Raw genomic sequence first — 26470 nt, forward strand, 5'->3', positions numbered from 1 at the left:
CGAAACGCAGAACAGAATATATATTTATACGGGTATACTAAGAGCGCGGCTCATTATTCCAAACATTGGTGAATTTTTATACTTAAACTACTTTTTGTAGGCCTATAATATTTTAGAATGTTGTATCATTTTATAGCAAGAATTTGAGTTCTTACTTTGAATGTATGTTATTCAAATGAATTTATTGCGTTAATTAAAACGATATGTGCACACTGTTTGATGAGCGCGCCGCAGTTAACTGGTTAATCAAATGGCTTTATGGATGGCAACCCAAAGGTTGTCCTATCTCTATGATGAATTTATTATGACAATTTCTGTAGTATAGAAATTGTATGGATTTAAAAATGTACCTATAAGTTGAAGGATGCAGCAATGCCGGTAAGGGTTATTTCCACTTGTAAACATGTTGCTATCTATTTTTCGAGTCGAACCGATGTCACTGCTGCTTGACATCAGGATGTCCGAGGCGGGTACCAGTAACTTCTGATCAGGAACTCATATCTCCAACCACTTCAGGAAAGCCCTATACCCTTCTTTTAGAGTCGAACTTGAACTAAATCGCATAGTAAAGATTTGAAATGATACTAAATTCGGTGCTAGTTTGTTTGAAAAATTAATATAAACTAACATTCATTAATATGTATTTTAACAATAATTTATTTATCAATTGTTTATCTAATGAGCCTCATTATTCTATAGGCACAGCAAGCGGGGTGTCTAGGGCCTGTGAACTTAAACATTAAGAAAGTTGCTTTAACAATATTCTATATACCAAGACCAATATTCGTATTGAAAAAGGTAAATACTGAATTATTTTTCTAATAACAACTGTATTAAGGGTTGAGGAAAATTAATTTCAATTTGCGAAGGTAATATTAAATTTAATCTTGCATGAAAGTACGCTAAAGACTTAATACGGCCCTGATTCTAACCATGTTTCAAGTTAACTCTATTAGAATCCCATTACTTCTGACTTACTACTCTTAGCTTTCGAGCTACCTGAAACAACATTATTTGTTCGACGGATGAGTAATTTGCAGAGATTTAGCATGCTGTAGAAAATATTAGATACAAAACCAGAAACAAGTTTCATAATCTGTATAATACATTTTTTTATTTGTGCAGCAATCAGAACTTATCCTGAGTTTCCTATGAGCTCCTGAGTATCCTATGAGTGTTGGTACTACTTTACTGAGTGGCTTTTTAGAAGGCAACTAAACGGTTGGCCTATCTATATTTGATATATATATATATATATATATATATATATATATATATTTATTAGATTTTTTCTAATACTGCTGGCTTCTATAAAATAACTTATTTGCTCTATGCAAGTCATACTTTGCATCCAACTTCAATTTTTATAGTTAACATTTTATTAAAACTATTTTATCAAATTATTTTTGGATTTTGGCAATCACTAAGAATAATCTGACTCTGCTTATATAAATGCCTAAACACAATTTCTAATTAATTTTTAATTGTTACCTTGTGTGTTTTATTATTTTTTTTAGTTAATTTGTTTATGCACAAATTTAATTAGAAAAATGATTGGCTTTTTGTAATAACTATGGCAATTCGAAATGATTTTTTGTTGCATCCATTAATGCAATGATTTCTAATCTGTGGGTCTGTTACAACTGGGGCATGAGGCTACTTCTAAAGTACAATTTTCGAAAATAAACTAAGAAAGTCCTATCACATTTTTAATTCAAATATCTTTTTTGTAGTTTTTGCGTAAGTTTAAAAAGATTTTAATAGTAATGTAGTGAAAAACATTCCTTGACTGATGAAAGCGGAATGAAAAATTATCCGAAACGAAAAAGGAGTTCGTGGTAAGAGAGTGAAAATTTAGCTCTGTATGTGTTTTTCAATCATGAATTATAAAAATGAAATAAAAATAAGTCCAAAAACTCAAAAAAAAATTATACTAAAACTAATGAAATATAGATGCTGACCGATTTTCAGTTATCCTAAAAAAACATAAAATTTAATATAAATCAATCAAACCGTTTCAGAGGAGTATTGAGACGTACAAAAGGTAAATAGAATGTTATGACTGCCATTTATTTGTCTTTAGGAAGACACTGAGTAATTTATAGTTATTAGTTTAATAATATTGCAATGGCGTTGGGAAGTAAACCCAATGGTTCGCCTTTTATTTGTGTATTTTATATCTGATTTTATTATTTTAATACAAGGAAACAAGTAGGGAAGACTGGGTATGGTTGTATCACTTTTTTATCAGCAATAATTTTATTAGTATGCCAGTTGGGTGTATCACTTTTTTATCAGCAAATTAAATGTAAATTGAACATTCGTCTACGCGGAAATACTGAAATAATACTTAAATACAACATAAAATTAAATTATATAAGAAAAGGGCGAGTGCCACAAGCGTCCACACCCCTAGGACGGTTGTGACAGACATAAACATAGGTTAAAAAGTAATAGTATAAACACCAAAATGGTATATAACATCGTTTATTATCAGAAATATGTAACACAAAACAACATAATCATTTAAATAAAGCTTATGAATATAATTTAACAATATATAACAACATATTTTTTTAAACAAAGTTAACAAGAAATCTGTATGAAATTTATTTTTCTTGTATTGAAATTTCCTTTACTTTCTCTTTCGTATTTTGGCTTAGTTAAGTTAGATATTTTTTATCTGTTCAATTTCCTCTCGAAAAGTACAAGACCTTCAACCACATGTCACAACGGCACCCAACGCATACTTTTGAAAACAAATCATTAGCTAAATTATCTACGCAAAAACTGCATACAGTTTCAGCAAATAAATAAACAAAGTGATCTATCGTTATACAAGTAACAGTAATTATTAAAAGAAATCTAATAAAAAACTTACTTTTGGATCTTTAAAAGCAATGCGGTTTACGGGTCATGGTAATGAAGACGTTGACTCAATGTAATAATGGGAACTTGTTTGAACAAACATACTTCATCCTTTTCATTTTGGACCTTCTCAAAAGATATAGTTTAGCTATTATTACGACTGTCACTACCGTACCCTGGCACAACCGTACCCACTCTCCTCTACATGCATATACGTTGATAAAACATGTATCATGCATGATTACAAATACTACTTGAGCTAGAACATCTCATAAAAAATTAAATGTTTAACACTTTCGGGACGGCACCGATTTCAAAACAATCTACTTTACCGGCTGTAAACTTGATTTTATTGTGTATGTTATGCAATTTGTTTGATAAAAATTTGTGGTCATTGAAGGACATACATTGATAATATTAATTTATTTTTGATCATTTTATAAAGAATGGTGACGTTCAAAACAATTTCCAAAATGCATAGCTGGTTGATTTTGACATGTTTTACAATAAAATGTTGTTCGCCGCCTTTCTCCTGGTGCTTTTCTGTCAGAACAGACAATACAATCCCTTTTTCTTTCACTCGCGTTTAGAATATGCCACTGATTAGTCAGTATATTTGGTCATTTTTTTGCTGCCATAATGGTTTATTTTTTCTATTATATTGTCTAATAATTTATTTATAAAGTATAAAGTAAAATATACTATTAGATGTCTTATATTGCTTTGTATTTGTAGTCGGGGTGCTTGTTGATGTATGTCAAACTCGATTATTGAAGGAGAATCATTTATTTTGTCGAACTTTTTCTTTTTGTTGGTTGAATAATATCATCATCACATTCATCACTATTATCGGTGCGAATAGTAATTTCGTAAAATTTGTCTGTATGAATGTCTATTTGAAACTCATTTTTACTACTGCTTAATTCACAAAATTCACCAGTCGTTTTGCCATATTTAAAAGCGCTCGGTCATTTTAAATACTAAAAAAAGACTATATAGCAAAGAAAAGGCAAAAAATACTACTAAAATAAACTTAAAATTATTTTCAAAATACAATACTGTTTATCACTGCTATATGTAATTTATTCAACTTTTCGATGCAAACTGAGTCATTGTTTATAAAATAGCCTATGCCTCACAGAGTATGTTTGTTCACTGAGGAGGACAGCCGTCCCCAAAGTGTTAAACCTTTTTGTTGTAGTTCCCGGCGCCTTTTGTAAGTGTTTAAATATATCGTGCGTTGTGACTAAGACCTTACAAATGTAAATATCTTCCTCTTTCAGAGTGAAATATCGCTCAATTCCATCGGCCAAATAAAAAAGATTAGTTCGAAGCAATAAAAATGCATGCATCCGAGTTCCTCATTCTTTAGCATGTTTGTTGTTTTTATTAAAATCCGATTAGAATGCCATTACTTGTGACTAATTTGTTTTGAGCTACCTGAAACTAAAACAACATAATACGATCGGCGGATGAGTAATTCGCAGATTTCACATGGTGGGACCGCCGGCGCATTCGATGGCTCGTTTCAGCCGTTCTGCGTTGGACACTGTCAAACTATGTGACCTTACGAAAGTTCACGCACATGACTCACGATACTCCGTACTAACACCACCTAGGGTCCACGGGTCTCTTACTTATCCGCTTCGAAAACGATTCGCTTGTGTGCGTCGACGAGGAACGGGGAGTAGGCAACCTTTTTATGAAAATAATCAGTCAAACGTAATTTGTATTTATGTCTTCCATTTTTCAAAATTTTTGGTTCTTTTAAAATTAAGTAGTTTAGGTTTATCAATTTTCACGTAGAAACTAGTGGTGCATGATATTGTACCTTGCGGCAAATTGCTAGAACTTCCTGTACCGTAATTGAATATTTGAGTTATAAAAATAATCAATAATCAATTAGAAATTGATTATTAATGATTGATAACAATTGTTTTAAATATTTACAAATAATTATTATAAATACTTTAAATTTTATCATTCGCATTTTACTAATACGGTTTTTTTTATTATCTCTTTTATTTACAACTGTCTAGTAAAGGACATTCAATAAATTTGATGAATTTACAATAGTCGGCCAAAAAGGGACATTATATACTACAAGGGCGGGCATGTTGGAAAAAACAACTCAGTAGTTGTTTTTTCATTCAATATAAAATTCACAATATTTTATTGATAATTATATAATTTTAACTATTTACTTAATGAATAATTTCTTATAAATAATGATTAAGTTATTTCCATTTTTTGTCAGGAGAGTTGATAGCTTAAATCCAGTGGCGCTTTTCTTTTCAATCTTCTTGGATAGTTCTCTGTTATCAATGAGTTTGCTAATGAATTTGGGTGACTGATTAGCTTGTATCTTACTAATAAGGTGACCATGTTTTTTTAAGTCAAAACCGGGACAGTTGATTTTAGACTTTTTAATCCTAGAGAGGGGGTAGTCATGCTAAGTTTAGTTTTTTTACTGAAAATTACTGACTCTTAATAAAAACTTTATTATTCCATTCTTATATAACATTTTCTAAAATTGAATTTAATCTTATACTTTTTGAAAACCCTTGACAATCCGGAATAAAGCATCTAAATTTGGGACAAATATTGCTTTTAGAAGAACCTGGGACACAAGGTAGAAATCCGGGACTGTCCCGGCAAAACCGGGACTTATGGTCATCTTAATTTTACAGATCTAACATAAGTGCTTATATTTGAGCGACCACTTTAATAAGTAACAAGAAACATATATAAATTAAACCTAATCTTTGTGCGTATCTTATATTTCTAAAAATTATATAACGGTTGAAAATTGAATTGCAAAGTCAAATTATTTACTTTCAGTACATAAGTGAACTTTAGAATTTCTGAAGTTTTGGAATTTTGAAATTTATAGAAAACTTGTATATTTTTTAAAATTATAATAAAATTTAATATTGATTTTCGATATTTAAAAAATGCGTAAATTGCGTTTTTTTGTAAATTTTAAAAAAATCATACTTTTAAAGAGCATTTTAACATTTTAAAACCCTTCTATTTTCTTCAAAAAGCAATCATTTCTGCACACCGTTAACACAAGCCATACGTGTTTGAATCCCAAGATCTATTTTCTTAAATACTGCAATTTTTTGCACTTGTTGCTCTGTATCTTTGCAACGGCTGGGCCTGCTTTTGCCAAAAACTAATCAGCATGTCTTTCCATCAATATGAATCGAATATTTTATGAATTATTCTAATCTAATACTCCTATCTCTTAAAGACTGCTATTTTTGCACTTTTTGCTCCGTATATCCGAAACGGCTGGACCTACCTTTGCCGAAAACTAATTAGCACGTCTCCTCGTTCATACAATTTGAATTGTATCTAAACATCGTGGACCAAAAATTGTATTCAAATATACACACACATACATACATACATTTTTTTCTAATAATAAGGTATGCCTAAATGTTCAGGAGGTCTTGAAAAAAATTGTTTTATTTTTTTGTGATTACTGTAACTTACTTCAGGGGAAGCTGATATGCATTCAAAATATTCAAGTTTCATACATGAAATAATAACCAAAATATTTGAAAATTTAGTATGATTTGGAGAGTGGGCAATTTTTCATGTAGATTCAGATTTACATAGATGTGCTTAAGCGCTTAAGTATGAGTTACCCAAGGCAGGCGATGAGGGCCTCTTCATACTCATTAATTATACTTCATACTCATTAATTAATTTTAAATGTCCCGTTAATTATTTGTTCAATGGTTGGCCTTCCCTGGTTTACTGCTTCGGTGTTGTTTTTGTTTTATACTCTCTTCTTTTTAAGATTGCGTGGTGTTTGCTGTGCCGAAGGAAACGGCGGGAGAGGCATAGATATTGAATAAAGTTACAACAATTAAATAACTAAAATAACATTAATTGACAAAAAGAAATTAGTCAGCTATTCACATATAGTAGAATCTGTTTATGATGACTTCGCTTATATTGACCACCGGTTTATTATGAAGCAGTTATACAACAAAGTTTGATTTTCATATAAAATTATAAAAAAGTCGCTTATAAATTTCTTACACTCGTATGTCGCTTATTAAGGCCCATTTTTGGTCTATATAGGCTGCAGAATTATTATCATTAATTTGTCAATATTGAAAATGATAATTCGACCGTAACAATGTTTTTTATACACAATAGTATTAGAAACTGTTTTTACAATAAAATGAAAAAGACAAAAATCGTCAAAATTTCCAAACCTGACTTTTTCAAAGTTTTCAAAAAAATTTAAAGGTATAAAATGTTAATTTTTTACGGGAAGTTCCAGCAGGTTGCTTCAAAATACGATGCCATGCAGCACTAGTTTTTATTCTTCTATTAAAATTAAAATATTCTAACGTTTCTCTATTAGGTACATACACTGGAGGTGTTGGTACGCTCTACATTTATTCTCTCCAAATAAAATTAAACTAGCTGTAAGTGGAATTCTGTCTTAAGGCAATTAAGGCATCGTGCCTTAAGGCAAATTGCTGGAACTTCCCGTACCAAAAATTATTATTTTTTTAAAAACGATTAACATTTTTGAAAAAAATTTACTTCGAAAAAATAAGATTTTTGACAAACAATTAGACAAAAAATTACTTTTTTTTGAAAAAAAAATTTTTTTTTATTTTTTTTTTAATTTTTTTTTTTTTGAAAAAAAAATGTTTTTTTTATTTTGACATATTTTGAAAGATCTAAACTTTTTTTCAAAGCAATCGTACTGCTTTAACTGCATAAAGACGAAATATCAAACCGCGTAAGCGCCGCGTCGTCGTCTAACGCGTAAACATTGGTACGGAACCCATAGGAATGTAAACCAAAATTATACTTATTGTTAAAATCTCTAAAATATCTGATAATTTGATGTGCATATGTCTAATGATCATTTTTGACCGCCAAATGGCATTTTTTTTACTTTTTTCATTAGATCTCCGAAACCGCTAGACCTACCTTCATGAAAATTTGATCGGTTCTTCACCTTGTCAATACAAGTAAAATGTTTTTTTAATTATTAAAATCGGACGCTCCGTTCTCTTAAAAACTGAGTTACCGTTTTCGGCACTTTTTGCCCCGTATCTTCGGAACGGCTAGACCTGACTTCGCCAAAAACTAATCAGCACGTCTCCTTATCAATACGAATCTAATGTTTTTTGAATTATTCAAATCGGTTGATCGGTGTTCCCGAAATCGTCGACGAAAATTTGTATCCGCACATACATACTCGTACACACACGCACACACAAACACACACACACACACACACACACACATACATCCATTTTTTCTAAGGTATGCCAAAATATTCAGAAACCTTTGAAACGTCGAGAAATGCAAAAATTTTCATTTTCGATTTTTTTGCGATTACTATAACTTGCCATACGGGAAGTTAATAAGTAAATCTGCTTAAGGCCGAGTAATGATTTCGTACAAAAAATATGATCTATTATATTTCTAAATTTTTCATATGTATGAAATATTGCGATTATCTGCATAGCAAGATTTTCAGAAAATCTCTTGCCATGCATTCTCAGAAAGCAATTGACCAATTACAAGTAGAACAATGATTATAAATAATGTATTACCAGAATAACGACACATACTCTTTCACAGTATAAATTCCTTACTTGAACTCGTTATGTATTCATTACATATCAGGAGTTCATCATTGGATCAAATTTCATTTTGAGGAGATGAAATTCAAGGGTCTAACTTGGAAAAATATTGTTATCTTATAGGTCTAACTTTACTATAGGTGACATGCTATTTATTTTCGAATCATTGAAGTAGTTATTTCTATGAACTGTGTTTGCTATTGTACATCCTAACCAAGTACTCTTGGTTTTATGTGTAACCATATATTAGATATGTATATCTGATAGTGATGGCGTATATATGCTACAGCAATGCCCACGAAAGACGATTTTATTTGGAATCATATTCGAGATATGTAACTTTGAGTGGAAATTTGCTATAATACTGCTTGTTATCGAGCTGGCCGAGGTTGGAACTAGTTTGTGCTAGCCCACGTTCTTAACCATTATACCACGACGGGCTCGATGAAGACACAAAAAATTTGATAAACCATTCGCAATATTCGAACGAGCAATATTGTGATAGAAGGGTCTTTTTCCAAGAAAGAGCACGACTCTGTATTACAAAACTTACAATTCCGGCTTTGTTACAAAATGACGGATTTTAAGAAATCAAAGTTGTTTATTATTTATGTCATATTCATCAATGGATTCGAGTTTTTTCAACTCTGGGATTTGTTTGCGCCAAACTATGAATTTTACATAATCCCAGCAGACGACGGTGTATATCATATCGAGTTTTTTTTATTATTTCATAATAATTTTGTTGAAAACAAAACATAGAAGAGAGTCGTTAGGTTAACAATTCTCAAGTCAACGATATCAAATATTAAATATTAAGTGATTTCATTTTGCCTGATAATCAACTCTTAAGGATTATCAATTTTTATTATCTCTGAATGCTATTGAATTTTATAAAAATGTCTCTTTTATCAAACGGGAAGAAAACAGTTTTCAAAAATTAAATACTATTCAATTAATTTTCATCCATCTGTTAGTGATGATAACGATTTTCACGAAAATATAGATCAAACCCAAGTGAAATTCCTAGTGAAAATAGCTCTTCCTGGGTCGGGTATATTAAAGTTTGTAATACTGTCTTATAGACTTGTGTGATAAAAGATTCAAATGTGTGTTATCACTGTTAAAATATTATGAAAAATGTGACATTAATTGGATTCCTGTGGGCACTGAATTTTAAAAAGAACTAAATAGTAATTCACATCCGCAGAAAACTACTGTCAAAGGTTGAAAAGAAAATCCCTACTTGATTTATCAAAGTTAGCAGACACCTAAATTTTTTAGCCAATTCCTTACTAACCAAAATCTATTACTAATGCCAGTACCAATTTACAACTATATCTTGATTGAATCAGATCGAATATAAAAGCCAGTATTAAATTTACATTTTAATTAAAAGCATTAATTTTAATTAACTTCCCATAGGGTAAGTTAAAGCAATCGCAAAAAAACGAAAATGAAGTTGTTTACATATCTTTACGTTTCCAAGGTATCTAACCATTTAAGTAAACCTTAAAAAAACTGAGTGTGGGTGTGTGTTTGTATGTTTGGATACAATTTTTTGTTCACTAGTGCACGGATCAACCGACTTGAATAATTCCTATTCCTATTGATAGGGAGACGTACTGATTAGTTGTGGGCAATTCAGTTTTTCAGATAAGAATGTCTGATTTGAATGATTCAAAAAACATTTTACTTGTCTTAAAGAACTAAAGAATTGATTAAATTTTTGGAAAAGCACGTCCAGCCAAATGCTATTTGGCGGTCAAAAATGATCATTAGACAGATGCATATCAAATTATCAAATCTTTTATGGAGATTTTAATAAAAAGTTCGAATTTTGTTTATATTTCTGTGGGTTCCGTACCAAGATTTATAATGTAAAAAAAAACATTTTTTTAAAAGAGTCAAAAGTTTCAAAATTCACCAAAAACTTATTTTTCCACAGTTTTCAAAAAAATAATTAAAGTTTTTAAAAGTCTTAAATTATGGTATGGAAAGTTGCAAAAATTTGTCTTAAGGCACGATGCCATGCACCCCACTAGTGGATAGATGATTAACTATTAAGTCGTTATACCAGCATACCATTATTTTAACATAGCCTTTTGTACAACTGACAATTGCAAATTATCAAAATTGCTAATTATCCTAAACTAGAGAGTTGTAAATATATACTAAAAATCGTTTCATTCATATATTACTATTTGTGTTTGTTACGTCACACTGGCCTGCGGTCTACGTTATTGAAAAATGCGACATTACGCACTAATTTCGTGAATGTTGAGTATGTTATCAAGTTATGTCACATTCATTCCGACATAATATTCAACACACATTCCACTAATGTTATATCATATAGCACGTGGAATGAAGACATTGCACTGTTTATATTATATTTTTCGATATTCGATGCATATTTTGTGTTTACCAATTCCATATCACTGATCACTGATTGAAGAATTTTTAATTAGTATAAATTTTAATTATATAGCTTGTGTTTCTTTATTTCAATAAAGAAGATTAATATAACTCTTAATCAGTAAATAATTGCCAAAAAAGAACAAGATTAAAAACAAATTACTAAAAAATGCAAATACTCAATTAAAATGTATATTAATTAAAAATTCTTCAATCAGTGATCAGTGATATGGCATTGGTAAACACAAAATTATATAATTAAAACACATACTAATCGTATGTTCTAAACTCCGGTAGTACTTATTAAATCTAATTTGCTCTATTTCACGTATGTTTCATGTTCAACTTATTGTTAGAGCTTTGCTGAAATTTTGAACATTTTTCAGTTATTGTGGTTAATTTTTATTAATTTTGATATTTAATTTTGGAACCGTGACTAACATTTTTAGAACCGCAGACAAAAATAAAAACACAATTGTTTTTAAAAATCAAGACTTTTTGTTCAAACTATGAATTTAAAATTTTTGTAATGAGTCGACTTTGAAAGGACCTGCATTACAAAAAATATTAAAGTGTGTTAGCAAGTTTCATAAAAAATTGGCGCATTTACTAATCAGGATTGTAAAATGGTAATATACTTGATAATTTTATTACTGAAAATTTTTGAGTAAAAAATTAAAAATATAAACTAAATGGTTTAATTCCTCTGCCATATTGAGGTAGATTTTCTCACTTTTTCAAAATAATATTTTTATAAGAAAGTGTTTTGGTTTTATTTTGGTAATATATTTAGTTTCTGTTCTCTTTTTTTCTGTTTCCACACTCCTAAACAAAGATTTGATGATTGATTCAGTTCACGAATTGCATTGCGATGATTGTGATTGTTGCTACATTGGGGAAAGTTTCTCTCCAAAATATTTGTAACTTCAATAACCCTAAACATTTTAAAACCATGTTTTCTGAACACATCTTTTCCTTCAAGCACATTTGTAATACTAATCATTATAAAAAAAAATTGACCTTCAGAAGATTTACAAAATTTATTTTCAAATTTTTACATTCTGTCATTGTAAACAAACGTAGTTCATCTATTTTACTTTCCGATAGCTATCAAAACTTATTAAATTTCTATAAGGCCGATCTGTTTCCTTGAATAAATTTATATTTTATTTCTGTAAACTGTCTGTAAATATAACAAATAATATTAACACAACTTATATAAGAACAATTTGAAAGCATGTTTAATTATAATGTTCTTGAATCCTCGAATTTGATGCATATTTCATGTTTACTAATTCCTTACTTCTGATAAATGTTTAAAGAATTTTTAATACATATAATTTTCAATGAAGTACTTGCATTTTTTTGACTCAAAATATTTTCCAGTTCATTTTTAATCTTGATTTGTTTTGGTAATAATATCCTGATTAAAAGATTTATTAATCTTCGATTAAAATTAAAAATAACTGTTACGTAAATAACTTTATTAGATAAAACATAAAAAATAAATTCTGTGGAATAATAGAATGGTTAATAAAGTTCAATTTGAAAATATTTAATATTGGGCAAAAGGAAAAATATTAATGTTTTTTATAAACCATTGCATGTATAGTATCAAAACAACGTGGTGACGAATCATACTTTTAATCAATATTTCCTGTAATTTGTTTTGAAGAAATGATTATGTTTAAAAAATATTAATAAATAAATTATTAAAATATTACCGTCCGCATTAACAAAAAGCATGTTTTAATAGCATGCAATGATAAATAATGCTGCTATTTTAATAGAACGATACTTTACGAAGAGTAAAATAAAATGACAATCTTCCTACAAAACTAATTAAAAATTTACTTTTGCATGTATAAAAAGTGAACTTTTAATATTAGATATTAATATCATAGAAATGAATATTGTGTATCTCGCAATTTAAGTTATATTTGTATTTACTACGCTTTTTAATAGCTTTTGTTAAATTATAATTATGCTCTAAATGATTTGTTAAAAGTTGTTTGTAAAACTCCGGAATGCTGATTGACAAATGCATGTTTTTAGCCACGTGTATATATTTAAAATAGTCTTTGTTCTTATAATGAATAGCATATTAGGTGTCATCTTTTATTATGAAAATATGGATCAGATGCACAATGAAGATTGTTATGCAATAATAGCAATTATTTATTAATTTTGCGATATATGCGGAACGTGTTCATAGAAAGCTTATACACGATTGCTATTTCATATTGGGCTTTATTAGCTGCAAGACGTTTAAGTTATTCATAGTACATATTTTAATTGGTTCTTATTTGTATTAATTATTTAAAGTCTTGTATTTTGCTGGAATAATTTTTGTGAATAACATGCAAAATTGTGAGTTTGAGAAATCGGTTTGGAGACCTTGGTCTGGTAAAATATTTTTTTTGTTTTGTAATTGCAGTTATATTTTTTCTTCTGCTGAATTTTTATATTATTATTATTTAAGTAGTAATATTTAAACTTATGAAAATTTACATATGTATTCACAAAGTATTATTTTTTACAGTGCAGACCAAGCAGTTACCAACAACGAAGTGGCGTCGCGAGAGGCGTGCTCGTCTTTCCGGACCTCCTGCGCCGGCGGCGACTCCTTCGCCAACCACTTGGCACACCCCATCTCCGCAGAACCCTCATATTCAGCGTCCAGAACAGCAAGAACGATTTCCATTATCCCCAGGAGGCAAATCTCCATACGGCGATTATTCGGACCATAGTCGCGAACCTTCTGAACATCTAAGCGACGATTCATTATCGATGATGGACCGGGAATTGCTTCATCAAAAAAGCGACAGATCGCCTGAATGTGAAACAGTTCCAATCCCTGTGATAGCCGATCATCAGACGCATGGGAACGAGGACAATTCGCAGTACGCACGAATAAGTATTGTGAATATACGAGAGCATCCAGAATTAATTAGGCAGCATCCACAGCTTTTGAGAGAGCACCCTGAACTTCTAAGAGACTGCCCCGAACTTGTCAAGTTTTACCCTGAACTGATCAGGGAATATCCTGAACTCATTAGACATTATCCTGAATTGATTCGGGACTATCCAGAATTATTGAGAGAGCAGCCTGAATTAGTTAGACATTACCCAGAACTAATAAGGGAGCATCCGGATCTATTAAGATATTATCCTGAGTTATTACGACATTATCCTGAATTGATACGGGATAATCCTGAACTAATCAAACTTTATCCTGAATTAATAAGAGAGAATCCAGAACTGATAAAATATTACCCTGAATTAATTAGAGAATATCCAGAAATATTAAGTCGCTATCCTGATCTGATGCGGGAACATCCAGGTCTGGTACGCCATTATTCAGATATTATAAGAGAACATCCGGAATTGATAAGACACTATGCTGAATTAATTCGGGACCAGCCGGAACTGATCAAGCATTACCCCGAATTAGTAAAGGATAATCCTCAACTTTTGAAGTACTATCCTGAACTAATCCGGAGAAATCCGGAACTTATTAGGTATTATCCAGAACTGAGCAGACAGCATCCGGATACAATGCGAGAATATCCAGAAATTTCGAGGGAACAAACTGCTCTTTTACGTGACAATCCTGAATTAATGCGCGAGCATCCCATCGAACTCAGCAGACGCCAAGCGGAACGTGAAAGACAATTGTTTGAACGGGAACGATTTCGTTTACACGGGAGGCATTCGATAGATTTGGAAAGACATAGACTCGATGTGCCTGTGGATCAAATAGCTCGAGAACATGCTGAACTTGCGGCTCGGCACTCGGATTTGGCACGCGATCTGCAGGAGCGAGCACGTGTGCATCACGATTACATTCGCCTACCATCGACAGCAACGCATGATCAACTTTTGCTTGAATCGCAGTACGATAGACCATTTGCTGCTGCCGCCGCCGCTCATCGCTCGTATGTTTTACCGCCCGCCATAACATCGCCGCAACTTGAGTCCGAAACGCCTCTCGACATGACGGTGCCCCGTGTCAACCGCGGCTCTCCACCCTCTTACTCGCAAGCCGTTGCTAATAATGCACTCCATAGACCATCTGTCATCACACATTCCGCCACAAGTGAGTATTTATATTGAATTCAGTTGTATGTAGGAAACCCCCGTATAACACGGCAGTTGCATTCCAAAAAAACTAACGTGAAATGCGAATCCGTGTTGTACGAAACAAAGGACTAGTAGACTAGTACAAAAGTAGGCATTATACGAAAAGTAAGTAGCTGTTTCTAAATTTCATAAAAATATGCTATTACATTTCTATAATAAAGATAAATTTGTTTATTAATTTCTTTTTAAGAAGTAATACACAATAAGAGAATTAAAAAATAATTTCGCGAGCGTTTTCTTTTTGTCAAGATATTCTCATTCTCTGGGCTGTTTTTTGTGTTATCTTCAGATTCTTACTTGCTTTAACTTATGCAGAAAATTTGTTAAATTGCTTGATTGAGTGAAAAAAAAAATCTTTATAAACTTTATTATACGATGCAAAGCACTTATAAAGAATTTTGTGTTCATTTCATTTGAAGAATCTTCATTTATGAAATATGATTACTGTTCGGGTAAGGCTTAAATGTTATTTATCAGTTTTATTAAAACTTTGTTGTATTATAGGGTCATTATCAATGTGCGATCCAATAATCGAAGAACACTTCAGGCGTTCTTTGGGAAGCGATTACGAGCAATACCTGATGGGTCCACAAGCGGCACGTGGAAGTCAGCTGTCAAACAACGGCATGTCGTCATCCCATAGACCATCAGCCAGCAATCTGCAGCGCAGCAAAACCATATCCTCTTATCCATTAGGTAAGGTAAAATACTGCTCCGAGGCACCTCGTCGAAGTAGCGCATCGAGCGCCGTAGGTTCTCCTTCCCCAGCGCCTCCGCCGCATTACCCTGCAGGGGCGGCGACTGCCACCGCCGAAGAGAGACCCATGTCGGAGCCCGCAGATCCGAGACCTTCTCTTCTATTACGCGACTCATCTCTTTCAGTAGACGATCATTTCGCTAAAGCTCTCGGAGACACATGGCTCAAAATCAAAGAAGGTCAAGTTGTTCCGACCACCACTGCCGCAGGTTTGATTGCGCCAGCAGTTGATATTGCTGCTCATAAATGATGGTTTGTAGAAAGTTCTAAAGTGAACTTTGATTTGAACGGTAATATGTAGCATACTCGTATTTATGATATGTAATTATTCATTTTCGAATATCACACATTAAACATACATCGATAAAGTACTGAAAATCAAATTTGATCAAAACGTACGAAATTATAAATAAACACCTGGTTCGAATCAACTCAAATATGGTAATATTAAAGCTAAGACATAAAAAACCCATCGATGTATTTATTTAGTAAGTGAGATCAAAATTAATGATAAAAAATATTGAGTTTAACCAATATACTATACAAAGTAAAGATTGTAGAAATCATTAAACATGATTTAATTTTGGAGAGGTTTGAAAAATATTCTCAAATTAATTCACAATATACAATACAGTTACAATTTACAATAATAAATAATGAAACATTTCTGCATTACTAAAGCATATAAAACAGTATTCAGAATCTTGGGTCTGATATCGTGTTCATTTTATTTTATAAATGAATTCGCTCTTGCATTATAGACAAACACAATGACGCTATTGTATCGCGCAACTGTTCAGAAGTTGATTCGATTCAATTCGGATCATGCGAGTAACTCGAATGATTTGATTCAATTCGAATTATGCGAGTAACTTGAATGATTCGATTCAATTCGAATTATACGAGTAACTCGAACGATTCGATTCAATTCGAATTAAGCGTGTAACTCGAATGATTCGATTCAATTCGGATCATGCGAGTAACTCGAATGATTTGATTCAATTCGAATTATGCGAGTAACTTGTATGATTCGATTCAATTCGAATTATACGAGTAACTCGAACGATTCGATTCAATTCGAATTAAGCGTGTAACTCGAATGATTCGATTTAAGTCGAATTATGCGAGTAACTCGAATGACTCGATTGAATTCGGGTGGCTCGCATAATTTAATTAATTTTTTACATATTTACATTTATATTTTTTAAATTTTTATTTAAATTTATGTTCATACATATGTATCACAGTAAATATTTTTCGGCTTGATACGAGTTGATTCGAATCAAGTAAAATGTGATTACAATCTGGGTGACAGAATGATTCGAATCACTTGATTCGAGTTGGCATATATATATATATATATATATATATATATATAGCATGAAACAAGGAATCTACTTGTAATGTAAAACCAAAAAGTTTTTTTAACATTATTCTGTTCAATTTCAACGTCTATGTACGTTTCATCTTCAAGACGCCTGCCAAGAACATGATCTTGATTAGATGATAAACAAATCTAGTAAAGTATAATTAAAAATTAGTGAGTGAGTATAATATATAATAAAAAATATAAATGAATGCATTATATAACGAAAAGTTAGATATCAACTAGATATTTTTTAATAAACATGTCGAAGAGAGCGAGAATTGAGAAAATCAAATTATGTATGATTGATTATGTACTAACACTTCGTATATGACTAAAAACTTTTTTTTTATTAAAAGTTGTGTCAATTGGTATTTATTAACTTTTTTTTAAAAAAAATAACAATTTTGTACCTACGAAAATTAGTTTTTTGAGTTAATTCCATTCCATTCATTTATAATTTTAATTGTTGATATTCCACTCACTTAGAATTTTATTATTCATATCACAACCCACTAATTTTTATTTATACTTAACGATTACTTATTTGAAGCTCACAACACTACATTTAGAACTCCAAGAATCATCTATCTAATATATATGTATATGTATATATATATATATATATATATATATATATATATATATAAAATACCATGCCATGTTTTATTAAGAGGATATTTATAAAAAAAAAAATATTTTTTGTGTGTTATATATTTTGATATACAGGGATAGTGTAATAATGTAGTTTATAATAATCAATATGTTATATTTTTCATGACAAATATAAATGGGCCAGTGTAGCATTGTTGTAATATTAACAATGTTACGAGTGCATGATTATTACTGCACTGACATTTTTGAACAATCAGTAATGGTGTTGTTTGCTTTCTAAAAGCTTGCTATGTAATTTATAATACATTTCACCCAAAGTCTTCGTGCTTCCAAATTATGAATATTTTTATTTTATTTCATTTCATATGTTACGTCAGGATGGAGTAAAAAATTGCATACTCATTTAGTATTGTGCAATTTTTTATGTACATACTCATCCGACAAAAATATGCATCATGAAAAGAAATTGCATAATGATCGTACTGTCCCAATATTAAATATAAAAGCTCTGTATAATTATATATATATATATATATATATATATATATATATATATATATAAATGTGTGTGTGGGCGTGTGTGTGTATATATATGTGTCGTATATGCATGTGTGCCTATAGGCGTGCATATGCACATGTCAATAGTTATTCAAATATTAAGGTAAAGATATTATACATATTATTCATATAAATGTGATTTTTAATATATGAAAAAAACTAGAGTATTTGTAATAAAATTAATGATTTATTTAAGCTGTGTTGTAATACAAGAAGTAAAATTACACTTTATAGAATTTACTTCATTGTTATTTTTGCTCCACAGCAGTTAGAGATTTCCTATAATTATAGTTTAATTTTATTGTACTTAAAAAGTTTTTAATTGAAGGACTTTTGATGTGCCTTAAATTTGTATATTAAAATTTAAATTGTTCACCTAAATATATGTGTGATAAAATTGGGTAAATTATATGAAAATATTATGATAAAAAGATGATATTTTGTAGGATTTTTGAAATATAGATGACAGCAGATCTGAAAATGAAATGAATAAATATTTTATTTCAATTTATTGCTGAATCAAATAATTGCAGCTTAATTATGTTTTTGAATTACAAACGTTAACTTAAATCAAAATTTTTATATTTAATGTTAAATTTATCTTTTCTGAATGTTTATCTAATATATATATATATATATATATATATATATATATTATGTTTTGCAGTTAGATGTGATATCTTCATATTGAGTTAAACTTCAAAACAATATAGAAATTAAACGTCTTTATATAATTAATTTTTGGATGAAGCTGTTTGGTATCAATGTATATTTAGTTACATATACATCGAACAATTAAGTCCAATTTGTTATAATAATATGCAATTGGTATCGACAATTTATTTGAAACTTCAAAAAATGAAACCGGCAACTTCAAAATTCACATTAATACTCGGATATGTAATACTAAAATTTTAATTGATTATATATTTGATATATTAATTATTTTTAAAGTTCTATATATATTTTTAACTGGCCTGAAATGTCATATTGTGGTAAGGTTTTTTTCATATTAAGTGTAAAATATGCTCTGAATATGATGAGGATAGAAGTTTTTGTTTTGTTCTCATCAATTTTATTCTGACAAAACTGTGTTTTACCTTTGACTGTGTGATAAGAACTGAACAGAAAGACCTCATAATTATTGTTTGTTATAATGAAATAATTATTCTAAAAATGTGATGAAACCACAAATGTATGTTTTGTAAACGTTTAAAATGTTTATTATTCATATAAATAAATGTGTGTACTAATAATAATTGTGTTGTTAGATTATATAAAGGAATAAAATGATATTTTACTATGTATATTGAATATTTAATTTGGTTGAATTTAGTTATTATTTTTTAGATGTTGCATCTAAACCAGTATATTATATAGCTATATGATACTATGTCGTGTGTAGTGTGTGTGTGATATCCAAATAATAGATTAATTGAATAATTTACACAATTGGATTTGTACTAGCCATCAATTATACAATGATGTACATTTTCGATGTAGGAACCACTGACGATGCCAAACAAGTATGTAGGTTCTTTCTGCTTATCGAAGATATAATGTAATAGCATGAGTAATTCATTACAACTGCATAGTTTGTATTTTGACCGTTATATAGTAGTTTAAAATATTATTTTTTTCATATATATTTATTTACATATATTAACCCTCTAACCCGGAAGATTACTTTGGAGTAATCTTCATGTTTTGCTTTAATTTAAACCCTGTGACAACATAATCACATGCAAATAAGCATGAACTTGTCCCTCGTACTTTATTTGACATTTCTTCTTCAGACACCAACATCATTTGAAGTATAGTTTGGCTTCTATAGTCATAATAGTGTGAGCTTTCGAGAAGGAAGCATCAAATTTAGTGAAAAAAAAAATTGTGTTTTTTGTGCCACATATTTTTTGAACCAATCATTATTTCGACATCGGAATTTTTTTATTTTGTTGGTAAGTAATCCCCTTAGCAATTATTATATATTTTGTTGTGAAAAAAAATTTTTTTTCGGTATTTTGAAGGGAAAAACAGAGGTTACTTCAAAGTAATCTTGCCGGATTCAGTGATTTTTTTCCCCCAACGCGTTTTTACCGTTTATCGCACCTTTTCTTGTTTATCTCTCTTTTGTTACATGAAAAACGTGTTGGGGTCGATTTTTTTTAATTCAATAAGATGGTGCACCATTTGCGGCAGTATATGCCCAATAAGCCACACAAATGGGGCATGAAATTATTCGTTCTATGTGACTCATCTGGATTTGCTTATCGGTTCGAAGTTTACAATGGCGCTGGAGACAACAAACTCGTGGATGGCCATCCAAATCTTGGTGCTTCGGCGAATGTTGTCATGCGATTGTCTCAAACCATCCCGGATATGGCAAATCACATTGTATACTTCGACAACTTTTATACAAGTTTGCCTCTGTTGGTGTATTTGCGCGCTCGTGGAATTTTCAGTCTTGGTGCGATACGAGTGAACAGAGTGCCTGGTTGTGAGCTGAGTTTGGAAACAGCCATCAAAGATAAACCAAGAGGATATTCTGAGGAATATGTGATGGCGTTGATCTGACTACTGTATTGTGGAAAGACAACAAAGTCGTTCGTTTGGCATCGACGTATGTTGGTGTGAAACCATTTCAAACCAGTTTGACAAATCCAACCAAACAACCACGAAAAGCCAGCCGATTTGTTCGCAAGCAAGGCCGCATTGACATCGATTGCCCCGAAATCATTAGCGAATATAACAATGGGCGGCGTGGACTTGATGGATGGGCTTAACACGCCGCTATCATATTCGCGCAAAAACTCGTGATGCAGCAACTCGTTTGTTGTACCATTTTATTGACATGGCTGCCACCAACGCATACATACTCTATCGCCGAATACACCGAGAGAAAGTTTACGATTCGCCTGATGAGAATGACCCCAGCGAAAAATTGTTGACATTGCCACAATTTCGTAAAAATATTGCTGCTGGCCTTGTGAACTACAACTTCAAGGGCCAAGCTGGTCGTCCATCATCGTCAGACTTGCTTCAAGCAATTCTCGACCATCAACTCCAGAGGTGATTCCAGGTTCTTTTCCTGTTGGAAGACGTGCGGTGCATCCAGTGGACGACACTCGTTTTGACTGTATGGATCATTGGCCACAATGGACAGAAAAACGTGTTACGTGCAAACTCTGTGCCCAAAACAAAACAAAGGCGCTAACTATGTGCATTTGCTCCAAATGTAATATAGCTTTATGTTGCTTTAAGGGCAAAAATTGTTTCGTAGAATATCATAACAAAAAATAATTAATTTCTACTACATTCCATTGTTCTTTCATTCACTTTTTTCAATAAATACCATACAGAATAAAAATATCTAGCTGTATCAAATTTTTCACTGAACCCGTCAAGATTACTTTGAAGTAATCTTCACCTTTTTGTACCTGGTAGCTAAACGGTAAGTCAAATTGAAAATCTAATGATGCAGAAGTGTTTGTTATGGTCAAATTAGTCTAGAAAAAATTGTTCTGACTTTTTTTACTGGCTCTATCAAAAACTCGGGTTAGAGGGTTAAATGTTATATATATATATATATATATATATATATATTTATATATATTTATATATATATATATATATATATGACTTTAATAAATTGCCACTGAATTTTTAGACCCCTCCGACTTCTAGTTTTTATTTTATAGCAATCTGACAAAATCGACAATTCTCGCAATGGGGGACCATTGACAAATTTTTAGGCTAAAAATCGATGTCGCTCTAATTTGACTAATATTCAAAAAGTACATTCATTATGACTTTAATAAATGCCTATGATAGTAATCTTCACCCTGATTTTAGGTTTAAATTGCCCGGGCTCTAAGGCACGAATTTCCCTATGTGGATTTTTTTTCTGTATGTTGGTACACAGGCCTCATTAATACTTGACGCCTGTTTGACGTACATGAACGATATGTCATTTCATGCTATGTGAATTAAAATTCCCATCGTTTTTAAAACATTGTGTGCAATTTGTATTGATTTATATAGTAAAAAATACTGTTGGTATTTAATGAGAACGGCGCATTTAATACATCTGTCATTGTAATTTACAAAATGTCCACTATAGGTTCTAAATTGCACGACGATAATATTCCATTGGCTGATGATGATCCTCAAGGTATGTCAACATAGGAATTTGACTATGTACAAAATGTGATAAATATTGGTTTACTAAAGATTAATATTAATGTAACATAGAATATTTGAGTAAGGCTTATTATATATACTGACGATAGAATTACATTTTTGTCGAATTGTTTGTAATAATTATTATGAATTTTTTCACTTTAAGTTTACGCTTAGAGTAAGAAACAAAGTTTCAACAACTTTTGATAATAATGTCCACATTTGATTTTTAAATTCTATGTTTACAATAGTATGTACCCAATAAACATAAACAAAAACATATACCATAAACAAAAAATTTCAAAAGTACCCTGGTACAACATTCTGTCGAAAATGCCCACTCGTTTAACTTTACTCCAAAAATTTTATATCATGAAAATTGCATCTTTAAGAGGTTATTTGCGGAAAGTTGTCTTATACTTATGAACACTTCAAATACTGTTAACATTAGATCAGATCACAACCTGTTACATGATTCTTATTTACATTTTTTACACTTTTTGACAAATAATTAAAATCGACATCCATTTAAGATCTATAATTTAAGTATTTACATCCTGATATATAAAAACAACTCGCACACATATATACACAGATTTTAAGTCAAGTGTTTTCTTTTTAAAAATGCATCCGTTCAATAATAATCAATTTGTTACCAATAGTCGACTCATAACATCGAGGGAATATTACTTTTTGTTCCACATAACAAACTCAAAAAAGACATGATTTAAAGAAATTTTGAATTACAAAATTTGTTTCTTTGTCTGAAAAGAAATTCATAAATTACTTTTTTTGATAAAATCTTTTTTAGTGAAAAAGTATAAGTGTATAATCAATCATACAGGTAATTAATTCTGTTTTTTCAGTAACCTTTTCTTAAAACTATCTTAAACTTTCTTATTTTATTAAATATTTTGTTATATAACTCATTTCACTCATTTATCTTTATCGTTTCATTTTGATTATATTGCCATATTTCTGTACATTATTTCTCCACAATTTTATCCATTTTATATATAAACATCCATCATCTTTACTTTTCTTAACATATTGTTTGCTTAAATATTAACTTGACAGTTGTTATGAAGATGGACTTACCTAGTTCTGAAACGTCGACAGTAAATAAATAAAAAAATGGTTATTTAAAAAACTTTTGTTTTTCTATTACTTTTTAGACTCTTTGTTATATATATATATATATATGATTTTTTACAAAGTAATCTTTTCAGCTATAATTGCTGATGATGCTGATGATTCGGGTCTAGGCCATGGTAGGTCGATGGATTCTCTTCCTAGTTCATTTACAGGGAGCTCTAGTCCTGGACCCCCACACTCCTTAGAACCAGATTGTAGTGTTGATGAACAAGAAGAGAGGGCTAGATTGATATCACAAGTGTTAGAACTGCAGAATACTTTGGATGGTGAGATATTTAAAGTTATAAATAATAATAAAATAATTTTTGAAAATCATGATAGAAACTATTTGCTAAACTAAGAATGCAGATTTTTTTTTCTGAAATCGCAATTTTATATAAAATTTTATATATGAATTTATTTATAAATGTTGGTTTATAAATATTGTTTTTAGATCTTTCTCAACGAGTTGATTGTGTTAAAGAAGAAAATCTTAAATTACGTTCTGAAAATCAAGTCCTGGGGCAATATATTGAAAATTTAATGTCTGCTTCATCTGTCTTTCAAACAACAAGCCCAAATGCAAAAAAGAAATGAGTGATTAATAAAATATGAATACTGAATGTATTCGATAATAAACTCTAAAGTTTTAATTTGCAGTACAATTTAACTTAAAATATTTATTGCTTTATTTACTTTAATGCAATGCTTTGAACAAGAACCTAGCAAGCACTCCCTATATTTTTGACGGTTTACGAATTCATCAAATAAAGCATTTATTCGTACTGCTAATTAAAAACGGAATTTCAAAATGCAAAAGGTGGTGAGAAATTTGTAAGATTTTAATTGTAAGGCTTATTTCAAGAAAATTTATGTAAAAATATTTATTATATTTATTACATATTTTGCATATATATTTTTGAAACATGTTAAGGATCACTGATTAGTATAGATTGAGTTAAAAAGATATTTATTTTATCTATTAAGTAAACTTAAAATGTTTCAATATTTTTTGCACTTGTACTTCAAGTTTCTAACTACATAGAAAAGTAAAGAGTACATTACTTTAAAACCAAAATTAATAGTAAGGGCCTTTGATAGCAATGTTTTTATGCTGTTTTGTCCTGATTTTAATGATAAATATGTGTATTTTATGTAATCATACTTTAAATTATTTTTTATTATTTTTGCTTCACACCAATGCAAAGTTTTAAATGTAGAGATTTTCTGATATGAGATTATTAGATCCTACCAGAAGAGTTAGCTTTGTAACATTTTTTCTCTTTTGTACATGAAATTTTAGACAAGACTTGCAAAAATATAAATTCATATTGTATGCACAAATATCTAAACACATTCTAGACTTAAGAGATTTTAATTATATAATAAATCAATAATATGACAAATTTCATTTTCTGTGAACGAGACCAAATAATTTGGAATATTATTGACTAAGTTTTTGAGGTGAAATAAAAAATCACGAAGTACATTACTATAGAACAATAAATTGTTTTTTTTCTTCCTCTGAACACCCATTTGTTCAATTAATTTTAATGCAAATAAGATGTGGTGCTTAGAAAGAAACCAGTTGATGTTATTCTTTTCATTGAGATTTATATGAATCTAGGTAATATTATTGTATCAACACTTTGAACAAGCATAAATCAAGTATCTTAAATTAGCATTTTCTAAAAAATATGTCCAACACTTTCTTTTTCAGGTGTAGAAGCACTATTTTTATTTGACATGGTGCTTATTAGATTTTATAAATAATTTTGTCATGTAAAATTAGAATAAAATATTAAGACAAAACTGACTAATTTGTAAAAAATTATAGGTCACAAAATTAAGTCCATATAGCTTGAAGATTAATTCTTACCAAGAGTATTTTTTTGATGTATCAAATGTAAAAAAAAATGTTTCAGTGCTTTATTCTAATCTATCAACTAAGTCTTATTTACTTTACATTTGCTATAATTTTAACACTTTCACTTCAATAATATCTTCTTTCTATTGAATGACAGTCTCCTTTACGAAGATTTAAATGTACAGATTCATTTCAACTACATTTCTAAATGGTGCCAATTATGTATACATATATGTATGTGTATAAATATTATATAATAATAAGTTTATATAAAGTAATAATCGAAGAAGAAGTCGAAGTATAAAAAATCTAATATAAATCAAATTTAATTGAACGAATTATAACAAACCCCGAAACATTGAACATGCCCATAAAATAATCTGTGAAAAATATCAAAGAGTTGAAGTTTGGCTTTTGTGCCCATTAGTCTCTCTTGTTAATCGATTGGATGTTTTATTTCATTTTATTTATACATTTATTAATATAAATAGAGAAAATATTAATTTGTGAAATGAGATAAGCCTTATCACGAAATATCTTTACAGAATTTATTATTAACTTCCCGTAGTATAAGTTATAGTAATCGCAAAAAAATCTAATTTTTTTTTTTATATATTTTTACGTTTCAAAGGTTTCTGAATATTTTGGCATACCTTAGAAAAAATGGATATTTGTGCGTGTGCGAGTATGAATGTATGTGTGTGTGCGTGTGCGGATACAAATTTTTTGTCGACGATTTCGGGAACACAGGTCAATTGATTTGAATAATTTAAAAAACATTCGATTCGCATTGATAAGGTGACTAGCTAATTTTTTGGCAAAGGCAGGTCTAGCCGTTACGGAGATACGGAGCAAAAAGTGCAGAAAATACAAATCGAGTTTTTGAGAGAACGGAGTATCCGATTTGAATGATCTAAAAAACATTCAATTTTTAA

The 26470-nt window shown here is 30.2% G+C and overlaps 2 protein-coding genes across 2 annotated transcripts; both read left to right on the forward strand.

The window, feature by feature from the left end:
* The first annotated feature begins 699 nt into the window (after window positions 1-699).
* LOC113377267 lies at window positions 700-16305 on the forward strand. Its single transcript, XM_026617522.1, has 3 exons — window positions 700-798; window positions 13459-15015; window positions 15564-16305. The coding sequence occupies exons 2-3, from the start codon at window positions 13707-13709 to the stop codon at window positions 16064-16066; spliced, it is 1812 nt and encodes a 603-aa protein (XP_026473307.1). The 5' UTR covers window positions 700-798; window positions 13459-13706; the 3' UTR covers window positions 16067-16305.
* Window positions 16306-22346: 6041 nt separating this feature from the next.
* On the forward strand, window positions 22347-24541 carry LOC113377762 (short coiled-coil protein B-like). Its single transcript, XM_026618181.1, has 3 exons — window positions 22347-22526; window positions 23764-23955; window positions 24123-24541. The coding sequence occupies exons 1-3, from the start codon at window positions 22463-22465 to the stop codon at window positions 24263-24265; spliced, it is 399 nt and encodes a 132-aa protein (XP_026473966.1). The 5' UTR covers window positions 22347-22462; the 3' UTR covers window positions 24266-24541.
* The last annotated feature ends 1929 nt before the right edge of the window (window positions 24542-26470 follow it).

This window comes from Ctenocephalides felis, unplaced genomic scaffold, assembly GCF_003426905.1.
Source record: "Ctenocephalides felis isolate EL2017-DRISC unplaced genomic scaffold, ASM342690v1 CF-g0.4_SCAFFOLD_01886, whole genome shotgun sequence".
Taxonomy (NCBI): domain Eukaryota; kingdom Metazoa; phylum Arthropoda; class Insecta; order Siphonaptera; family Pulicidae; genus Ctenocephalides; species Ctenocephalides felis.